This window comes from Lithobates pipiens, unplaced genomic scaffold (assembly GCF_037356315.1).
Source record: "Lithobates pipiens isolate NorthernLeopardFrog02 unplaced genomic scaffold, aLitPip1_a1.2 Scaffold_16, whole genome shotgun sequence".
In the NCBI taxonomy this organism is placed as follows: domain Eukaryota; kingdom Metazoa; phylum Chordata; class Amphibia; order Anura; family Ranidae; genus Lithobates; species Lithobates pipiens.
This window is the reverse complement of record NW_027507748.1, coordinates 446,123,882-446,143,782: the sequence shown is the minus strand read 5'-3', so window position 1 is coordinate 446,143,782 and position 19,901 is coordinate 446,123,882. Positions and strand designations below refer to the sequence as shown.

Below are 19,901 nucleotides of genomic sequence, written 5' to 3'. Positions count from 1 at the left end.
GCCTTTGATCTGTTTCTGCAGTGCTTTTTGCTGTACGTTTTGATTTTTGCGCACGTGATTTTACTGCAATTTGCATTTTTACATTTTTTTTGGGCAGTTAAAAAAACACAAATTGCAGCAAAAACGCACTACATGCTTTTCTGCAGCTTCTCCATTGAAGTATATTGAACCAATAAAGCACCATTTTGCGTTAAAAGTCCCTGACCCTTTCAGATATGAACGTGTTCCATAGGAAACCATGTAAATGAACTGTAGTGCATTTCTGTAAAAAGCACCAATAAACACACAGATGTGAACCAGGTCTAAGACGTTTAGTAACAATGGGGTTAAAAAAAAACTAAAATTAGCCCTTTATAGTAGAAAAAAGAAGATAATCACTATTGTGAGGGGTTCATTGTTTTACTGTAGAACTGTGAAAGTAATATTTATAATAGTGATTATTTGCTCTTTTTGTATTATAAAGGGCTCATTTTAGTTTAGTTTTTTTAACCCCAATATGTTACTGGTGATTAATCAATTATGAAAATAGTAATCGATTTCATAATCGATCAGTTGTTTCAGCCCTAGTTATAACCAAAAAGGTACGAATGAAGAAGGCAACTAAGTATTTCTTTGATCTGTCTAGTGCCCGTAATAAAGTGATATTAAAGCTTCAGATTTTGTTTACATTAAAATACATGTTCTACTTACCTGCTCAGTGCAGTGCTTTTGCACAGAGCAGCCCTAATTCTTCTCGGGTCCCACCAGTGCTCAAGGTCTCACGCTACTGCTGAGTGCCCTCAGAGCAAGCAGCTTGCTCTGGGGGCACTCAGGCAGGCTCACACTTCCGAGCCGCTGCTCTGAGTGTCCATTAACACACAGCTGCAGCTCGGCCCCGCCCATCTCTCCTCATTGGCTCACCGGGTGTGACTGACAGCAGGGGGAACCAATGGCGCCTGCTGCTGTCTTAGCCAATGAGGAGGGATAGTCCCCAGAGAGCTGAGGCTTTCGTGCACAGCGCTGGAGGAAGACCAGGCTTCACATAAGTATTAAGAGGGGGCTGGCTACACAGGGAAGAGTTTTTACTTTCATGCATGAAAATCCATGAGCCTTTAGAAACACTAAGTTGACCATACACTGTACAATTAGACTGGACAGTCTCCTTTATATTCAATGGGTACTACATAGTGCTCTGACATTCCTGATTAGTAATAATCTGGCTAGGATTTTCTTTTTGGATCTGATAGATTGGGGGGCAAGTTGGCATTGAAGAGGTCTCCAATTGAAAATGAGTCCCCCAAGGATTTCAAGTGAGACTGAGCCAAACGGAATGGGCTTGAAGAAACAAAAGTACAGACTTATACAGATACAGTGCTGTTGAACCCTTTCAATTTCTGTAAATTGATTAAAAAATTGGAGAGGCTGGTATGTTGTGAGCATCTGGCAAGTAGATTGGGTAAGGTTACCTGTCTTTAGGTTACAAAAAAAAAAAAAAAAGATCATCTTCATAACCAGCCAGTTTGTGTACATCTTCTATATCGGTGATGCCATGGATGCTAGGATTAGTCCTGATCCGGTGAAGTAATTGTTCCAAACTACTACATGATTTAAGTGGTGGTGACTGTCCTATATACATGCATGTACGTTTTTAGGATGGTATTAACATTGGAAAAATACCTATCCTGTATTATGCCTGATGCGACATACCTGGATATTTGTACCTATTGTACAATTGTATATACATGCCAAATACGTTATTTTAGGTTATGTTGTGTGCTTATATGCTGGTATTTAAAATCAGCAGGCATAAAAAAACAGATCCCTTCTGAAGGCCTTAGCCCAGTCAGCTAGAGTTTGCAGATTAGGATCATGGTCATTGCAAGTTATAAATCAGAGCCTGACAGAGAAACAAGCGCTTGCCGATTGGGTCTTTAAACACAGGACTCATTTCCACAGAGATGGTAAAAGCTTTAAGGATATAATACTGCTGGATCAATAGGGAGGGCAGCCCACTTTTTAGCAAATTCGATCTGAAATGAGTACAGGGCATTGAGTAGATATCTTGTCAGTTTTTGGAAGACTACTTGTGACCTTTATGCTGTCTAGCTCATAAAATCCTGCATAACTGCAGAGAAAATGTCTCGGAATAGAGGACTGGACACTCCCAACAGAGCTTAGAAAGAGAATGGCAGACTCCAGCAGTGGGCAAATCCCAAGCCATCAGTGTCAGGCCCTTCAGGGATGCACTGCAAGCAGCACTGTAGAGGATCATGAGGTGGAGGCACCTGCAACCGTAATCCTGTCTAGGTTCTGATTTTTTGCACCACAAGATACTGGTAGCATAGCTCAGGGTAAAAGGCCTAGCCTTGAATACTCGTAAAAACAGCTGCTGGTAACGAGAGAAAGTCAAACAGCTGAAGGTGACCAGGACACTTTAGGGGGGCAACAAAGTTGAATCAATCCACGAGTCACTTGCAGTCACGAGCAGCAGACGGAAGGTGCTTCAACGCTGGATGCCTTTAGCTCTCAGCATTAACTCCTGTGTTAAACTGTCGAAAAGTGAGGATTTTAAAGAAAGTGTTCATTCTCCTAGAGCACTAGTAAGAGAGGGGTTATAACAGACTGACCCCAATTTTTCTATTTGTTACTGTAGTCGACAGTATACCCCAACAGGTTTCCAAATACCCTTATCCCTCTCATTGAGCAGGAAAGGAATAACTATCCAGCTTTTAGCTAGTCTATGTTCACATCTATGCTGGCAGTACTTGATGTGTTTTTCAGGCACGTATTGCGTTTTTAAACGCGTGCCTCATTTTTTTGCGCGTTTTGCATACAGTTTTAATGCATTTCGCTTTTTTTTTCTCTTTAAACACACTGTATATAGCTGGTTGCCAAGGAGCCAGCTGTGAGGAAAGCCAACCGCTACATCCTTAACCACCTTAATATCGGGCACTTTCACCCCCTTCTTTTCCAGACGAACTTTCTGTTATCTCGCAATTTGAATGAAAATTGTGCACTCGTGCTACACTGGACCCAAATTAAATTTTCATAATTTTGTTCACACAAAATAGTTTTCTTTTGAGGAGGAGGGAGGAGGACCTCTGGTATTCAAACATTAAAAAGGCCAGAGACTGAACATGTTTTTATCAACAAAGTAAAATATTTTTTAACAGTGAATGTGGCAACAGCTGCCTTTATTCTTAGTGCAGAGTTCTTTTCATACATTAGCTATTTAAAGTGGACCTCCACCCTGAAGTGGAAGTTCCGCTCATCTGATCCCTCCCCCCCTCCGGTGCCACAATTGGCACCTTTCAGGGGGGGAGGGGGGTGCAGAGACCTGGATAATCCAGGTCTCTGCACCCACTTCCGGGACAAGCTAGCTGCAGATGCTCCGCACCCCGTTGTGTTCTGGGAAACACATAGTTCCCAGGACACCGTGGGGACCAGTGGAGACGCGCAGCGCGACTCACGCATGCGCAATAGGGAACCGGGCAGTGAAGCCGCAATGCTTCACTTCACGATTCCCTGACAGAGGATAGCGGCGGGGGCAGCGGAGAGACGAGCAATTGCTCGTCATCTGCAGCTGACATCGCTGGACCCTGGGACAGGTAAGTGTCAATTTATTAAAAGTCAGCAGCTGCAATATTTGTAGCTGCTGGCTTTTAATATTTTTTTTAAAGGTGCAGCTCCTCTAAGGTAAAAATAATTTTTTTGAATTTTGAGCAATATTATAAGGGCAAAGCACAGTGATGTTCAGTATACCAAAAAACAACTTATTCATAGTTTATTGTATGCAGGCCGAATGAACAACCATTCTCACTACCTGCAGTGGTAAAATTACTACTGCTCCTTGCATTTTTAAAGTAGACCTAGACTGAGGCAACTTTTCCATCAAATATTGTGAGGAATACAATAATGGAAGTTACAATTAAACACTTTGAAGGCAGAGGTGTCAAAGCATTTGTATATATCTGCATTGCATGTAACAAACTTTTACTGTACAAAAATGGTCAGCTTGAAGCAATGTTTATTACATGTCTAGATTGTGATCAAAGCAGATTTAAGGTGCTACAGGAAAAAGGAGTACAGGTATAACCGTTTAAATATATGGTAATATCACGTACATAATGTGTAACAGGAAAAAAAGTCAAGCAACAATTATGAACTTTACTTACTTTTAGATAAAAAGGGAAGTCCAGCATAACAGTGGTCTCCACAATTTAAAGCAGCATCAAAATAGAGATTTGCAATCTACAAAAAATGAAATCAAACAATTAGCTCAGATATTAGACCGATAACAGCAGTCAATGCTTATGACTGAGTGTGGCTGAAAATTGAGCTGTTTTTCCAAAACAAAGCACATGTAAACCCAATTGCTAAAATCTCGTACAAGTATAAGCTTTACAATGTTAATGTCATTTTCAATATATTAAATCCACAGCTTTCAAAACACCTGGTGATTCTGCCATGAAGGTCGTTGCTCAGGAACGTCCTATAATAACATAACAATGCTCTGTACCCCATCACAGGCTTGTAAGGACTTATTTACATGGCAAAAAGGCCCCGACAGCATGTAAGAGCCATTTGTTTAGGTTTCTAGAGTGGGGAGCTGCATGCAGGCAGCCTATATTTTATTCAATGGAGATGCAGTAACTGTATGGACTCACCTGCACATCTGAGTTTGATATTTAGCAGGGATGGGTGCATGGCACTGCACTCCTGACAAACTTAGATTGCTTTTCATGCTGTACAGGTTTCTGCGCCTGTGTGAATGGTGAATGAGCCCCAATGAAGACCATAAAGTATCCACTATTACACGGGCACGGCTGGTAATCAAGTGAGTACCCTCATATATGGCAGGATGTTGTTGAAAAAAAGACTACAAAGGATCAACAGCAAATATTAAAAAGGTGTAAACTAGTATTTCATTTAAAGCATTGAAAATTGCTATAAGCATCCCTTGATGGGTAGTCACTGAACGTACCCCCCAGGAAGCAACTGTGTTTACCTTTACATTTTCTCCCCCCCCCCCATCCACCTCCTTATTTTCCCTAGTACTCCCCCTTTCCAATGTCTCCCAACACCTACTCTTCTTATCCACACTACCTCCTCTAGATTCTTTCCCTCTTGACAATTTTGTGACCATAAATTAAATTTAGAGAAAAACTGAGGGTTTGGCTGATAAATTTATCAAGCTCTTTCCTTGTTTGGACTGACTTTGCATGTGGTTTGAAACCATCTCTAACAAAGTAAATGTCAGCTATTGTGTACATCTGCTTTAAGAGAAGAAACAAGTGATCCCCCTGGTTCCAATCCTGAACTTGTTCTAGGTCTTATATTACACTTTTTTTTTATTGGGAAAGTTTTGTAGCAGAGAGGAAAAAAATATTTTTTTCAGAATTGTTTATAGCGCAAAAGATAAAAAACACAGAGGTGGTCAAATACCACTAAAAGAAACCTCTATTTGTGAAAAAAAGGATACATTTTATTTGGGTACAGCGACACGGCCACGCAATTGTCAGTTAAAGCAATAAAGTGCCGTATCGCAAAAAATGGCCTGGTCAGGAAGGGGTTAAACCCTCTGCAGCTCTAGTGGTTAATAGAGCAAACAAGTGACCCCCCTTCCAGGCAGTGAAGGGAGCTCAAAGAAAATGCAAGAAAATCCCCCTGCAAGCTGGTCCCAATCGTGAAGTTGTTCTAGGTCTTACATTACACTTCTATGAAGTGTAAATTATTTTAAGAGAAATCTACAAACATAAAAATTTGAATCTGGTAAGTTGAAGCAAAACCAGGATAACTTGGACAAGTGTCATACATATCATTAAAGACCCATGACAAAATTTAAGAGAAGCAGCCGTTTCATAAAATAAAGGGTTGCAAATCACCAGTGTTGTGCTTTTCGTTATGTCAGAGGTTGTATATAAGCTGCTAAATTAAAATCCCTTTATAGATATCTTATCCACTTTCAGGCCGGACCATTTTGCTGGCTTAAGACCAGACGACCACTTTTTGCGATTTGGCACTGCATCGCTTTAACGGACAATTGCATGGTCATGCGACGTGGCTCCCAAACAAAACTGACGTCCCTTTTTTCCCACAAATAGAGCTCTCTTTTGGTGGCATTTGATCACCCCTACGGTTTTTATTTTTTGCGCTATAAACAAAAATAGAGCGACAATTTTGAAAAAAAAAAAAAAAAACACGCATTTTTTACATTTTGTTCTAATAAATATTCCCCAAAAATATATATAAAAATTTTTTTTTTCCCTTAGTTTAGGCTGATACGTATTCTTCTACATATTTTTGTTACAAAAAAAAAAAAAAAAAAAAAAAAAAAAAAAAAAAAATCGCAATAAGCAATTGATTGGTTTGTGCAAAAGTTAGTGTTTACAAAATAGGGGATAGTTTTATGGCAAGTAATGGCGGCGATCAGCAATTTTTATTGTGACTGGAACATTATGGCAGATACAGACATATTTGGGACCATTGTCATTTATACAGTAATCACTGCTATACAAATGCACTGATTCCTGTGTAAATGACAATGGCAGTGAAGGGGTTAACCAGGGGGTGGCAGTGTAGGGGTAAAGTGTTCCTAGGGGCATGTTACTAACTGTGGCGGGCTGGGCTTTGTGTTAGCGAACACTGATCTCTGCTCCAATCACATGGAGCAGAGATCAGCGTCACTTGTTGCTGGGCAGAACGGGAGATGCTGTTTACAACGGCATTTCCCCGTTCAGCCTCCCCGTGAGACGATCGCGGGTATCCCCATGGCCGGACTCATGGGGGTCCCGACCAGCACGCCGCCGCACACGCGATGTCAGGGCGGCATATAGAAATGGATGTACCTGTACGCCAATATGCCTGCCCGTGCCATTCTGCCGACGTACATCGGCATATGGCGGTCGGGAACTAGTTAAATTACATGACCATGGTACTAAAATAAACATTATGTGGGTTTCTATAGTAAAAAGTAAAAAGATTCCTGTTGCGCACAACCTTATTCTAAAAAATTTAAATAAATAAATATATATATATATAAAATATAGAAAGCTGCACACATATATAAGTGTTCTCTGCACTCAAAGTAATAATCAGGGGGGGGGGGGGGGGGGGGTGTTTTATGTGGCGCTAACCAAACTATTCAAAATCATACATAAATTAACAATAAATATGTAATAAATATATTATATAAACAATGTGCAAAAAAGTGTAAACACTGTGCAAATATGTGCAAAACAGTAAAGTGCATAAAATTTCAATATAACGTATTGAAAATAAAATGAGTACAGTGTATTAAACAATATGCAATCAATAAGTCCATGCAATAGTGCGATACTGTGCAAATCCTGTAGACGTGTATTGTATCAAATCAAATCATCCAAAAAACTACAATGGATATAAGTCCATCCAGTGAAAAGTGCAGCAATATGTAAACAATCCACTCAGACAAAGCTGTGCACTCTATCCAGCCAGTAAAAATTAAACATGCAGGTGTAAATCAATCAGTGAAAAGTCGTTCCTTTAGACTTTCAGTGCTCCAAGTGTACCCACTGTTTCCCCCAGCCTCTCACCTCTAATACTGGTCCCTATGGACCAGGTCACGCTTGAGGGGTGATTACATGGGTATTCTTCCACCTCTTCTAGATAAACCTCCGGATCCTTAACCGGTTCCCGACCAGTGCACGACGATGTACGTCGACAGAATGGCACGGGCAGGCATATTGGCGTACAGGTACGTCCAATATTCAATGCCGCCCTGCCATCGGGAGCGCGCCGCCGGCAGCGCGATCCCGCGCTGGTCGGGACCCCCGTGAGTCCGGTCGCGGGACCCGCGGACTCGATCGCCGCGGGCATCCCCGCGATCGTCTCACGGGACGGCTGAATGGAGGAAATGCTGTGTAAACAGCATTTCTCCATTCTGCCTAGCAACTAGTGACGCTGATCTCTGCTCCATGTGATTGAAGCAGAGATCAGTGTTCACTAAATGAAAGCCCAACCCCCCCACAGTTAGTAACACACCCCTAGGAACACTTAACCCCTACACTGCCACCCACTGGTTAACCCCTTCACTGCCAGTGTCATTTACACAGGAATCACTGCATTTATATAGCAGTGATTACTGTATAAATGAAAATGGTCCCGAAAATGTGTCAAAAATGTCCGATGGGTCCCCCACAATGTCGCAGTCACAATAAAAATCGCTGATCGTCGCCATTACTAGTAAAAAATAAATAAAAAATTATTAAAGAGGGATTCCACCAAAAAAAAAAAATATTAAAAGCCAGCAGCTATAAATACTACAGCTGCTGACTTTTAATAAATGGGACACTCACCTGTCCCGGGTTCCAGCGATGCCGGCAGCTGAGGCCGATCGATCGGCTCTCGGCTGCTTTCGCCACCATTCTAGGTGAGGGAATCAGGAAGTGAAGTGAATCGGCTTCACTTCCCGGTTCCCTACTGCGCATGCGCGAGCCGCGCCGTGCAATAGGAAATCTCCGCGCTGTCACTGGGACCCGTGTGTGTCCCAGCAGACAGCGAGGCAGGGCAGGAAATGGCGTAGACTCCCACGGGAGTCTATGCCCGGAAGTGGGTGAAAATACCTGTCTTTGACAGGTATCTCCACCCCCCTCCCCCCTGAAAGGTGTCAATTGTGACACCGGAGTGGGGGAGGGATCCGATCAGCGGAGGTTCCACTTTAGGGTGGAATCCTGCTTTAATAAAAATGCTATAAAACTATCCCTATATTGTAAACGCTATAACTTTTGCGCAAACCAATCAATAATCGCTTATTGCGATTTTTTTTACCAAAAATATGTAGAATACGTATCGGCCTAAACTGGGGGAAAAAATGTTTTTTTATATATTTTTGGGGGATATTTATTATAACAAAAAGTAAAAAATAATGCGTTTTTCAAAATTGTCGCTCTATTTTTGTTTATAGCGCAAAAAATAAAAACCGCAGGGGTCATCAAATACCACCAAAAGAAAGCTCTATTTGTGGGGAAAAAAAAGGACATCAATTTTGTTTGGGAGCCACGTCGCACGACCGCGCAATTGTCAGTTAAAGCGATGCAGTGCCGAATCGCAAAAAGTGGCCTGGTCTTTGACCAGCAAAATGGTCCGGTCTGTAAGTGGTTAATTAATCCTCCAATATCCACACACCGGTAAGTATAAATAAGAACAAAGGGGGGGCTTCCAATGAGTAGTAAAATCCAATCTCTATTATAAACAAATATATCCACTTACATTAAAATCAGTGTTCGCAGCAAACAGACAGCGGTGCTTCCGGTCGCGGCCGAGACCGGAAGCACCACTGTCTGTTTGCTGCTAACACTGATTTTAATGTAAGTGGATATATTTGTTTATAATAAAGAGATTGGATTTTACTACTCATTGGAAGCCCCCCCTTTCTTCTTATTTATACTTACCGGTGTGTGGATATTGGAGGATTAAATAAGGATCCGGAGGTTTATCTATAAGAGGTGGAATACCCACGTAATCACCCCTCAAGCGTGACCTGGTCCATAGGGACCAGTATTAGAGGTGAGAGGCTGGGGGAAACAGTGGGTGCACTTGGAGCACTGAAAGTCTAAAGGAACGACTTTTCACTGATTGATTTACACCTGCATGTTTATTTTTTACTGGCTGGATAGAGTGCACAGCTTTGTCTGAGTGGATTGTTTACATATTGCTGCACTTGTCACTGGATGGACTTATATCCATTGGAGTTTGTTGGATGATTTGATTTGATACAATACAAGTCTACAGGATTTGCACAGTATCGCACTATTGCATGGACTTATTGATTGCATATTGTTTAATACACTGTACTCATTTTATTTTCAATACGTTATATATTGAAATTTTATGCCCTTTATTGTTTTGCACATATTTTCACAGTGTTTACACTTTTTTGCACATGGTTTATATAATATATTTATTATATATTTATTGTTAATTTATGTATGATTTTGAATAGTTTGGTTAGCGCCACATAAAACACCCCCCCCCCCCCCCCTTGATTATGTGGGTTTCTGCTATCCGTATCCCACCTCCACAGTGCAGTTTTAAGCAACAGCCAATAGCCACAAACTGCAACAGTAGAGAAGTAATTGCCACATGGTATTTTTCACAAAGAGGTTATTGTAGCCGCATTAGTGTTCTTGCAACAAAAGCAATCAAGTACTGGGCCCCAACCCCGAAAGCGTGTCCTGAAAAATAAAAACTGTATGTTAGTGCCAATTTAAAAAACTAGCACAGACAGTACTCAATTGTTTTTGTCACAAAGCCGGAAAACCCAGGTGTAAGATGGGGTTCAATATATAAGATTGGTCTCTATTGCATAGCGAGTCATAAATGGTCAAACCTAAAATATTTAAGCTAGCAAACCTAAATTAAACATTAGGAAACAAGAATTGAATGTATACCTTTGATTTCTTCCCAGGTTCTAATTCTTCTTTATTGCTCCTTAGCCGCTTATAAAAAAATCTCATATCCTCCGATAAGGAGCGTAATTGTTGTATTTTCACCTTCTGTGAGAAGGAACTCATAATATTTAAACTCTGATGAACTAATTTTCCCTGCAGCAAGAGAAAAGAAAGAAAACAAAATTTACGGTTAACTCACACAACTAGCTCGGCCAGTTAATGCAGGACAGCAAGTCTCAAAGGCAAAACCACACACATGTAAACAGGCTGAACTGGCTGTTTTCTGCATGTCATCTATGCAGTTTATTCCAACGTGGCAGACCTATTGAATTCAAAGTGACTAAACGAGTCTTTCCAAATACGTAAGCCATGAAAATACTTGACTTCTAGAGGTCAACTTCGCCGACAGGGAAGGCTCAATTACTACCTGCACAATACTTGGACCACGTAAATGTGGTGTATCTGGATTTTGCAAAAGCATTTGACACAGTTCCCCATAAAAGGAGGATATTAGATACGAAGAAAGGTTGCGAGCACTGAACTTATTCTCTCTGGAGAAGAGACACAATTTCAATTCAAAAATACCATACTAGTGACTCCACGTGGCCACTCATTAAGATTAGAAAAGAGGTTTAATCTTAGACTGCGTAGAGAGTTCTTTACTGTAAGAGCGTTTAGGATGTGGAATTCTCTTCCACAGTCAGTGGTTTCAGTGAATCACATTATACAGGGATATACAATGTGATTCTGACATATAATCACACATAGGTTGAACTTGATGGACTTGTGTCTTTTCAGCCTCACCTATGTAACTTGTCACCTGAACACTGAGGACAATATCTGTGTTTATTACGTCTTATATTCACAGAAACCCAAAATGTAAACCTTTTTAATTCTTCAACTGGTAGGTGGTTTACATAAATCCTAAATACAAAAACAGAAGTATGGCAGCTTACCAGTCATTACATGTGGTAGCTGCATTCATTTACTTTTTACCAGGCATTTTCCCTTTTTTTAAACTTGTGATCCTGTCCTACGGTGACAACTCTCACTCACCGCACTAACTACGAAGGAGCAGCATTGTCAACCTAGCGTTCGCTTTTGATTTCTACTACAAACGCTCCCCCTCTCCTCTCTTCCAATACATAAGGGAGAGATGATTTGTAGTTCCCAGAAAATAACTGTGAAAGCGGATAATAAAACCAAAAATAAACTCAGGGTGTGGTGTATCTTCCTCAGGGGGTAGAAATTCACAAACCCCCTGAGGAAGATACGCCACACCCTCAGTACTGACACGCGTATGGGAGGGGACAAGACGGAGCAAGAGACAGTACACCTGCCTAGAGGAGATACAACCCATATCTATACAGTTTACAGTATTTTATTGAGCCTTATGAAGTACGGTGCACTGACGCATCTTATACATGCGAGTACCCCGGCGGGGGAATGGTTTTTAACTATTTTGAAAAACGATATTTTACTATTAGTCTTTTTCCTTTTTTCATGCGCCTCTGAGATCATTGCATTGAGGATATCACTGATCCAGTGAAACAGCTGAGAACCCTATAGTGGTTCATATGTGTGTTTTGACTCCGTGTAAAAGCTGGTCAGACGCGCTGAGGTGAGCTTATTACTATAAGGGGGTTCCCAAATTTCACCTATGCATAATTCAAAGCCATGGTTGGATGTAACAAGCATGTCAATAGTATGATCACTGGAGATCACATCACCTGCATCTAGTCTCACATCAATCAACATTTTGTGTGTTTTTTTTTTTATCACAGTCCAAGACAGGCTGCCACAAAACTGCTTTTTTAATAATATAGAGACACATGTATGGTTTATGCACTTGCACTTTTTCTTACATGTCTTATTTATTCATACATGCTTGCTGTCACATATGTATGCATTTAGCACTTTTTTCATTATTACTGATATTTTATTTCCTGGTGTGTTATTGTGCATGGAACTTTGTAACTAAGGGGTCCATATAACCTTACAGAGTTTTTTGGCACAATTGGCACTTGTGCACTTTATATTTAGTTGTGCGTTTACAGATTTTGTGCACATTATTTGTTTAGCTATATTTTGCACTTGCACTTTACACCAGTTGTGTGTTTATTATTTTATGCAGGCTATTATATTCTTGTGGATCTATAACTATAGATTAAGATACAGATTTAGTGCATAGGCATTCCAGCGCAGTGTATATTTTTGTTTTTATTGTGTACGAACGTATCAGACGTGTTTAACATTTGCAGCTTCATAGTGGCAGATTGGTAGGGGGTTCTTTAAGGCTCGGAGGATTTTGTTGTTTTGTCGTGAAAGCGGATAATGTTGGCTATATAGTAAACTGCCTACCAGCTTCTGCTGAACCACAGGTCTTGCAAGCAACATTACAACATTACAAACAATTTTGCAAAGTTATTGGTGACACTATGTACTTCAGTGTTGAGGCCTGGCGTTGCCACTCCCTGTAGACTACCATATCAATGTATCTCAACTATTCCTCAAGTACCCCCAACTCATGTTTTCAGGATATCCCTCAGATGAAATGGCTGTGGTAATTACTAAGTGCCCGTTCACACTACCGCGACTTGTCAGGCGACTTAGCCGCCTGACAAGTCGCGCTCCGTTCTGTACTATGGAACCGTTCTAATAGGAGCGACTCAAGTCGCTCCGACTTAGAAAAAGGTTCCTGTACTATTTTCGGGGCGACTTCAGGCGACTTGCATTGACTTCTATACAGAAGTCATTTTGCAAGTCGCCGCTGAAGTCGTGTGCAGGTCCCGTCTGAGTCGCGCTGCAAGTCGCGTCGCCCCTGTGTGAACGGGCACTAAGGCAGTGAAACTGATCAAATCACCTGTGCAAAATAATGGAAAGCTGGAAAATACGACCTGTTGGGGGTACTTGAGGACTGGAGTTGAGAAAGATTGTCCCACACCACATACTCCAAAATAATTCACACCTGCAGAATTCACAGACATCTCATAGCAGTTTATATATATATCTCACACGTTTGCCATTTGTACAAAGGCGCTTACCGGAAAGGAAGGAGGAAGCGTAATAATCTTTGGGGAACAGGTCAGTGAACCCACAGCAATCACTGCTTTCACAGGTATTGTCAATATCTAGAGATGGAAAATATGTTAATGACTCAGTTTTACATTGGTTTAAATTCTTGATTTTAAAACTCAAGTCATAGATATAAATAATTGGTTAGATATATTTTGTACTAATTGACCCTATATTCATAGTCTTACCACCAGTCCCATTACAGCAGTTGTACAGTGTGGCTAAATATGAATGTGGAGGCAAAAAAGTTTGGCCTAGTTGATTTGGTAATAGAACAGGTCTAGTCAAACATACCCCTTCTTTCCTCAACCCCTTTAGTCTGTGAGGACACATCAGAAATGTGACCGGTATTTAGTTATGCCAGCATAGAACACTGGATTTAAGAGGGCCAATCGCACATTTCCACTGAGAGAAAACAGTATTCAGTAAATTTCAAGTATATCTACCTATATCATGCAGGGTTACAGTACTGTAGAAAAAAAACATTTGAAGATTTCAGGCAGTATTGAACTCAAAAGCAAATCTTTATTATACTTACCAATTCTTAGAGGTAATGTCTGGCATTAGTTTTCTTTTTCACCTGGTGACCTAGCCAGCAAGTCTGCTGGTTTGTGCAACAGAACAAACTGTCCTGCAGATGGAGCAGTTAGAATGTTTTGACAAACCATTTAATGCTGACAAGGGTGTTTACGAATGATAAGATTTTACTTATTTACGTAAAATCTTTATCCTAAAAAAAAAGGAACACAACTGTTGCTGTAACTGCCTAAAATGTTTTATCTGGAGTTTGGCTTTAATTTGTTTAGCGCATCTACATATATGTTTGTGCATGCAACACTCCCCCCTAAATGAATAGCCTGTCCAAAGAGGTCTGTTGCTCCTTCATCTACACCAGGGGTCTCCAAACCTTTCAAAGGACCAGTTTATTGTCTAGGAGGGACAGAGTGTGGCCAGCAGGGCAGAAAATGTCATGGGCCTGGCATCAGTGAGAAAAAAAAAATGTGGCCACGGCGTTGGTGGTCAAAGAGGAGTAGTAGTGCCCCTAGTACAAGGAATTGTATCCCTTTTTTGGTATCGGTGGAAAAAAATAGAGCCTCATTGTTGATACCAGTGGGAGAAAGTGCCCCAAGGTGCAGATAAAGGCTAGCAAAGAGGCTGCAGTTTGGAGATACCTGATCCACACCATAGGCACTCTAGTACAGAAGGTGCGTTACTGGCCAGATCAATAGGGGAAAACAAAGGGAGAAGGCGTGTTTAAAAAAAAAAAAAAAAAAAAAAAAAAAAAAAAGAAACGCAGCCATCACAGCTAGTGGTAAGCTGCAATATATTACATTTTTGGTTTTGCGTTAATAGTATCGCTTTAAGTTTGGCATTGGGTATAAACATGCTTGAGACTATGCCATGCTCTCAAACTAGTGCTTTTTCCCTTAATTATAGCAGGTTATGAACCACTTCCCACCCTTAAGACATATGACGTCCTGGACTTTGAATGGAAATATCTGAATGTCTGCAGGCCCATGCGATTGTGGAGCTAGAGAATGAATCTGCCACTGGCTTACCACAGAGCTGACTATGGACCACATGGTCCCCAGCCATTTCTATGACCCTTGGAAGCGGCGTCAGGACGTCACTTCCGGCACTGGCAGATGTAAACAGACTTTTTTGCTGGAAAGCCTGAGATAGATTTTATTTTTTGGATCTCAGGCTTTCCAGCATAGAGGAGAGATGTGGGGGCTTATAGACCCCATTCCTCTCTCAGTAAAGAGGACCTGTCACGCCCTATTTATATTACAAGGGATGCTTACATTCCTTGTAATAGGAATAAAAGTGATCACAAAATAAAAAAAATCATTACAATTATGAAAGCAATCACCGTTTGCATATGCATGCTAGACCCAAGTGCTCGTTCATATTTACACATGAGCATGGAGACACTTTTTTTTCTTACACTGTCTTTACATTTCTTTGGATCAACTTTATTGCCATCACAAGGGATGAACAAAATCCCTTGTGATAGCATGGGCAGTGGCTCCTTATTGGAAGACCTGGGGTTTATCAGACCCCTGATCTCCCACATTATACGCAAAAGCATCTGATCAAATCAAGATCAGTTTGACCACATGCTTGCTTAGCCAGTAACGGCCAGTAAACAAACAGCCGTAACCAGATGCAACGTAATTTGCCTTCATCCGTCACAGAGGAGGAGAAGGAGAAGATATTCCTTCTCTGCCAGCAGCCAGCCCAACTAAATATAGTGGTCCTGAGCTCACTAATTGCATGGAAGAGCCCAGTAACGGCAGCAGCTGGGATGGGGGTGTAGCGGGGGGCCTTTGCAGCCTGTAAAAGTCAGACTTCTGTAGAGGTCTATCTTTTGAAACACAAAACCATTCAAGATTGTTCATAGAATATCAACTACGATACCAATTCAAAAAATGCACAAGAAAAAAAAAAAAAAAAGAAAACCTGTGGAAAAGCAAAGAATAGGGGTTTTATATTCTTGCAGTCAGCCTGTCATTTTCTTGGCGTTCATGTTCACTAAATGTACATAGTTTTGCCAGATTATATAACAGGACAGCTAGACAAGGGTTGAGACAATATACATAACTTAAACAGAACTTCAACAAGCAATTAAACGTTAAGGAAATGGAATAATTTATATATCCCCAAAAATAAGATGGGAGGTTGAGAGGTTGTAGCCTAGAAATTAGAGGGGCAAGCAACGAGCAAACATTTATTGTCAGAAGAGTAAATATTTAACTACTTTTGAACATAGGATGCAATGCAGATATAGAAACATCTGCTAGAGGGCAAAACTATAAAATAAGCTTAGAAGTTGTCTCGAAATACCTCATAATCTGTGGTGATTTGGATACCTCCATCAAAGGATCCTTCAAGATTCTTTGCTGTTAATGTTACTCGAAACACTGCATAATAGCCTGAAGTTAATATAACCTGAAACAAAAAATACACATTCAGAATTTTTTTAATTTTTTAGATACATAATTAAATCTAAAAATGATTAAAATAATCCTATCATGACCTATACATAAAAAAAAAAAAAAATCTCTAAATATACTTCTGCATATGCTTAAATGCATAGGGCAGCTATATTTGCTTATACCTTCTGTGTGTAATGTTGGTTAATCAGTGCTGGTTTGAAGACAAGATATATTAGATGGTTCAAATTACATTTAATAAGTTCACCTTTATGGAAAAAACATGCACATATTTTTGCTGAAAAAAAGAGAAAAAAAATTTACATTATTTTTTCCAGCAGGAGCCTGGAAAGAATTGCACCTGCAATCAGCCCCTGGGTGCAATGTGGGCTCCCGCAGACATGTCCTCTGGCTTTCAGTCTGTACGTTCCATTTGAAAGCTGGAGGACATGTCTATGGACTACAAGATTCATCAGTACCTCCCCCGCAGCCCACTGAAACTACAAGTCCATCTTCCCCGGTGGAAGACAGCACCTCCAATTTGTTCATTCACAGGAAACTAAATTAATGTGGGCAGAGCCCTGCACAGCATTAATCTTTCTAAAAGGTGACAGCAGGTGCAGAAGGAAAAGCCCTCCCACTGTCAAAGGGGGAGAGGAGGCAGGAGTTGCCCCCTGTATACGGGTGGAACATGTAACATGTTCCAAAGGTGAACGTATCCTTTAATATGCAATTTTTTATATTTACATGTTAATGACTATAATAAATTCAATTTTTTAGTACATTTTCTTTAGTTTTGCATTATGGACTGCCCACTGGCACCCCTATTAGCAACTAATCTATGTATTAACTTAAGAAATTGCAGAAAGTATTTGGGCTTATCTGTAAATGCAGAATATTGAATACTTAAAAATTTTAGCCCAAGTTCACATTGGATCGATTTATCATGCGATTTGACAGGTCAAGTCGCAGCCTACTGCCGGCAATGGCACTTTGCGGCACCGATTTGCAAAAGTAGTTCCTGCACTACTTTTGGCGATTTTAGTTGTGATTTTAATAGACATCTATGCATGAAGCCGTACAGATGTTCCTTTAAGTAGCACCTGAAATCGCACTGACCTGCTACTTTGAAATTGTGCGACTTTAGGTGATGTCACGCGATTTCAAAGTAGCATCAATGTGAACCAGGTCTTAAACACACAAAAAAAAAAAAAAAACTTTGCTACTCGATTTCCTTTTAAAAAACAGCTAAAGCAGACATCACAACCTGTTATAAAACAAACACCAATACCTTTAAATCTATAAAATGCTGCACTACACTTCAATGAATAAAAAACACACTACACTTACTGAAGTACGATCTGATGCAGTGGAGTTTTCAATCTCAGGAAGGCTTGCTATTATGGAGGTCCTGTTTCCCCTGTCTGTAGTTAAAAGGTCTATAGCAAGACTGTCTCCAATTATGTGCCAACTTTTTAATGCCAGCTGAAACAGCAAACATGGATGATAAAATAGTAGCAATAACATATTTGACAGGGTAATTTAAACATCATTTCAAAATGTGCCCCAAGAGAAACGGTTACTGAGAAAAGGATTAAATATAGTCCATGTACTTTGCTTCAATATCTCTGGTCTAATGATACAAATGTTAATGGAGATGGGACTGTTTAAACTAAGAACAGAACATTTTTTTTAAAGTAATCTACTGTATTGTAAAACCAGAAAAGAAACAAAAACAGGTGTTGTAGAATCTCATATTAAATGTATTTCATGTTAATCATATTAAAGTGCAAAGTACTCAAGCACTGGTGTGGTAAAAAATACTCAATTACTCAAAATAATAAAAATGATAAAAGCTGCACCAAAATGTCAGTGACCCCTCACTCGTACAAATGTGAAAAAACGATATAAATTATTAGTGCACTAATATCAATACTCAAATACTTGTGCCATAAAAATCAATTATGTGAATATATAATAAATAACCGTATATGTGATTAAATGAATTCTCCATAAATAAATCCACCTTGTGCATAAATATAAATTGATATTCCTTAATTGATGCCTCCGTGCATATATGCATAAATATAAAAAAATTATATTTCTTAATGCCTTCCGTGTGTATAAGAAAACTCTTCCTGATGGAAAAAAGTGGATCCAGAGTCTGATCACATACAGCTCCCGTGTCTACACTTTGATCAGAACACTCCCGTGCGGTGATATCCACAAGACTTAAGATATAGTCCTTAAAATGACTTGTCAACCTCAGTCCTTTATATTATGGCCACAAACACCGTACCAACACAGCTTACACTTCTATCCCACTGTAGCGCATATATCACCTATCTCTTTGCTCCTTGATTTTTATGGCCTAAATATTTATTGAGTATTGATATTAGCGCGCTAATCATTTATATCGTTTTTTTCATATTATTCATATTGATTTGCATATGTTAGATTGAGAATATATTAGTATTATATAGTAGTGGTCTTATCAATACTATTATTAAATAGTAAAGCAATAGTTAATATTTATTACTGTATAAATATAGAGAAAGTTTTAAATGCTGAACTTTAGATGACCTCTCTGCTTTTTTCGCATTCTTTTTATAAGATAATTTACTGGGTGAAAAGTTCATTAGAATAGATTCAAGTTATATAGAATTGTCTAAAGTCATTGAAATGCATATAAATCAGACAGATAAGAGAAGAAAACAGGTGGCTAAAATAAAGGTCTGCTTGAGCCCTCATTAAAACTGGTGTGTGTGTGTGTGTGTGTGTGTGTGTGTGTGTGTGTGTGTGTGTGTGTGTGTGTGTGTGTGTGTGTGTGTGTGTGTGTGTGTGTGTGTGTGTGTGTGTGTGTGTGTTTATTTATTTATTAAGTGATACGGTACTTTTACACATAGGATTACCGTATTTTTTGGACTATAAGACGCACTTTTTCCCCCAGAAATATGGGGGAAAATGTGCCTGCGTCTTACGGTGCGAATATACGATTGGCAAAGCCCCCCCCCCCCCCCCATCACAATCCGGAGCATGCCTCGGCCTTAGGAAAGGCCGCAGCTTCGGCCTAGCTCCAGAGCGGTGACCATCTTGGTGCACCCGTCGGCCTATTACAATGTGATCGCTCCGTCAAATGAACTGGCGTCATCATGACGCCGGTTCCTCTCTCCCTCTGTGCATAGATCTGTACAGTGGAGGGGAGAGATCGGATGGCAACAGTGCTGCTCTGTGACAAGTGCAGTCACAGCCACCCCTCCATAACCTGCCAATACTCTGCCATACCCAGCCAATATTTTCTACGGTAATGGTCTCTCTGCATTTTATGGGCACTGGAAAATATTTTAGTACACCATTTGGTTCAGAATATTTTTTCTTCTTTTCTTGTTTTCAACCTCTAAAACCTAGGTGCGTCTTATGGTCAGGTGCGTCTTATGGAGCGAAAAATACAGTATATAGTAACACATTTAACACATCTGGT

The 19,901-nt window shown here is 40.1% G+C and overlaps 1 protein-coding gene across 1 annotated transcript in view; it reads right to left on the bottom strand.

Moving 5' to 3' along the window:
• The window catches only part of TMEM131 (transmembrane protein 131), a gene marked incomplete in the record, with an annotated part of 262,694 nt that overhangs the window by 70,177 nt on the left and 172,616 nt on the right, over positions 1–19,901 (bottom strand). Inside the window, 5 exon segments of the mRNA XM_077482768.1 lie at positions 4,155–4,230; positions 10,410–10,562; positions 13,454–13,540; positions 16,332–16,436; positions 17,771–17,905. Coding sequence (XP_077338894.1) covers positions 4,155–4,230; positions 10,410–10,562; positions 13,454–13,540; positions 16,332–16,436; positions 17,771–17,905 — 556 coding nt within the window.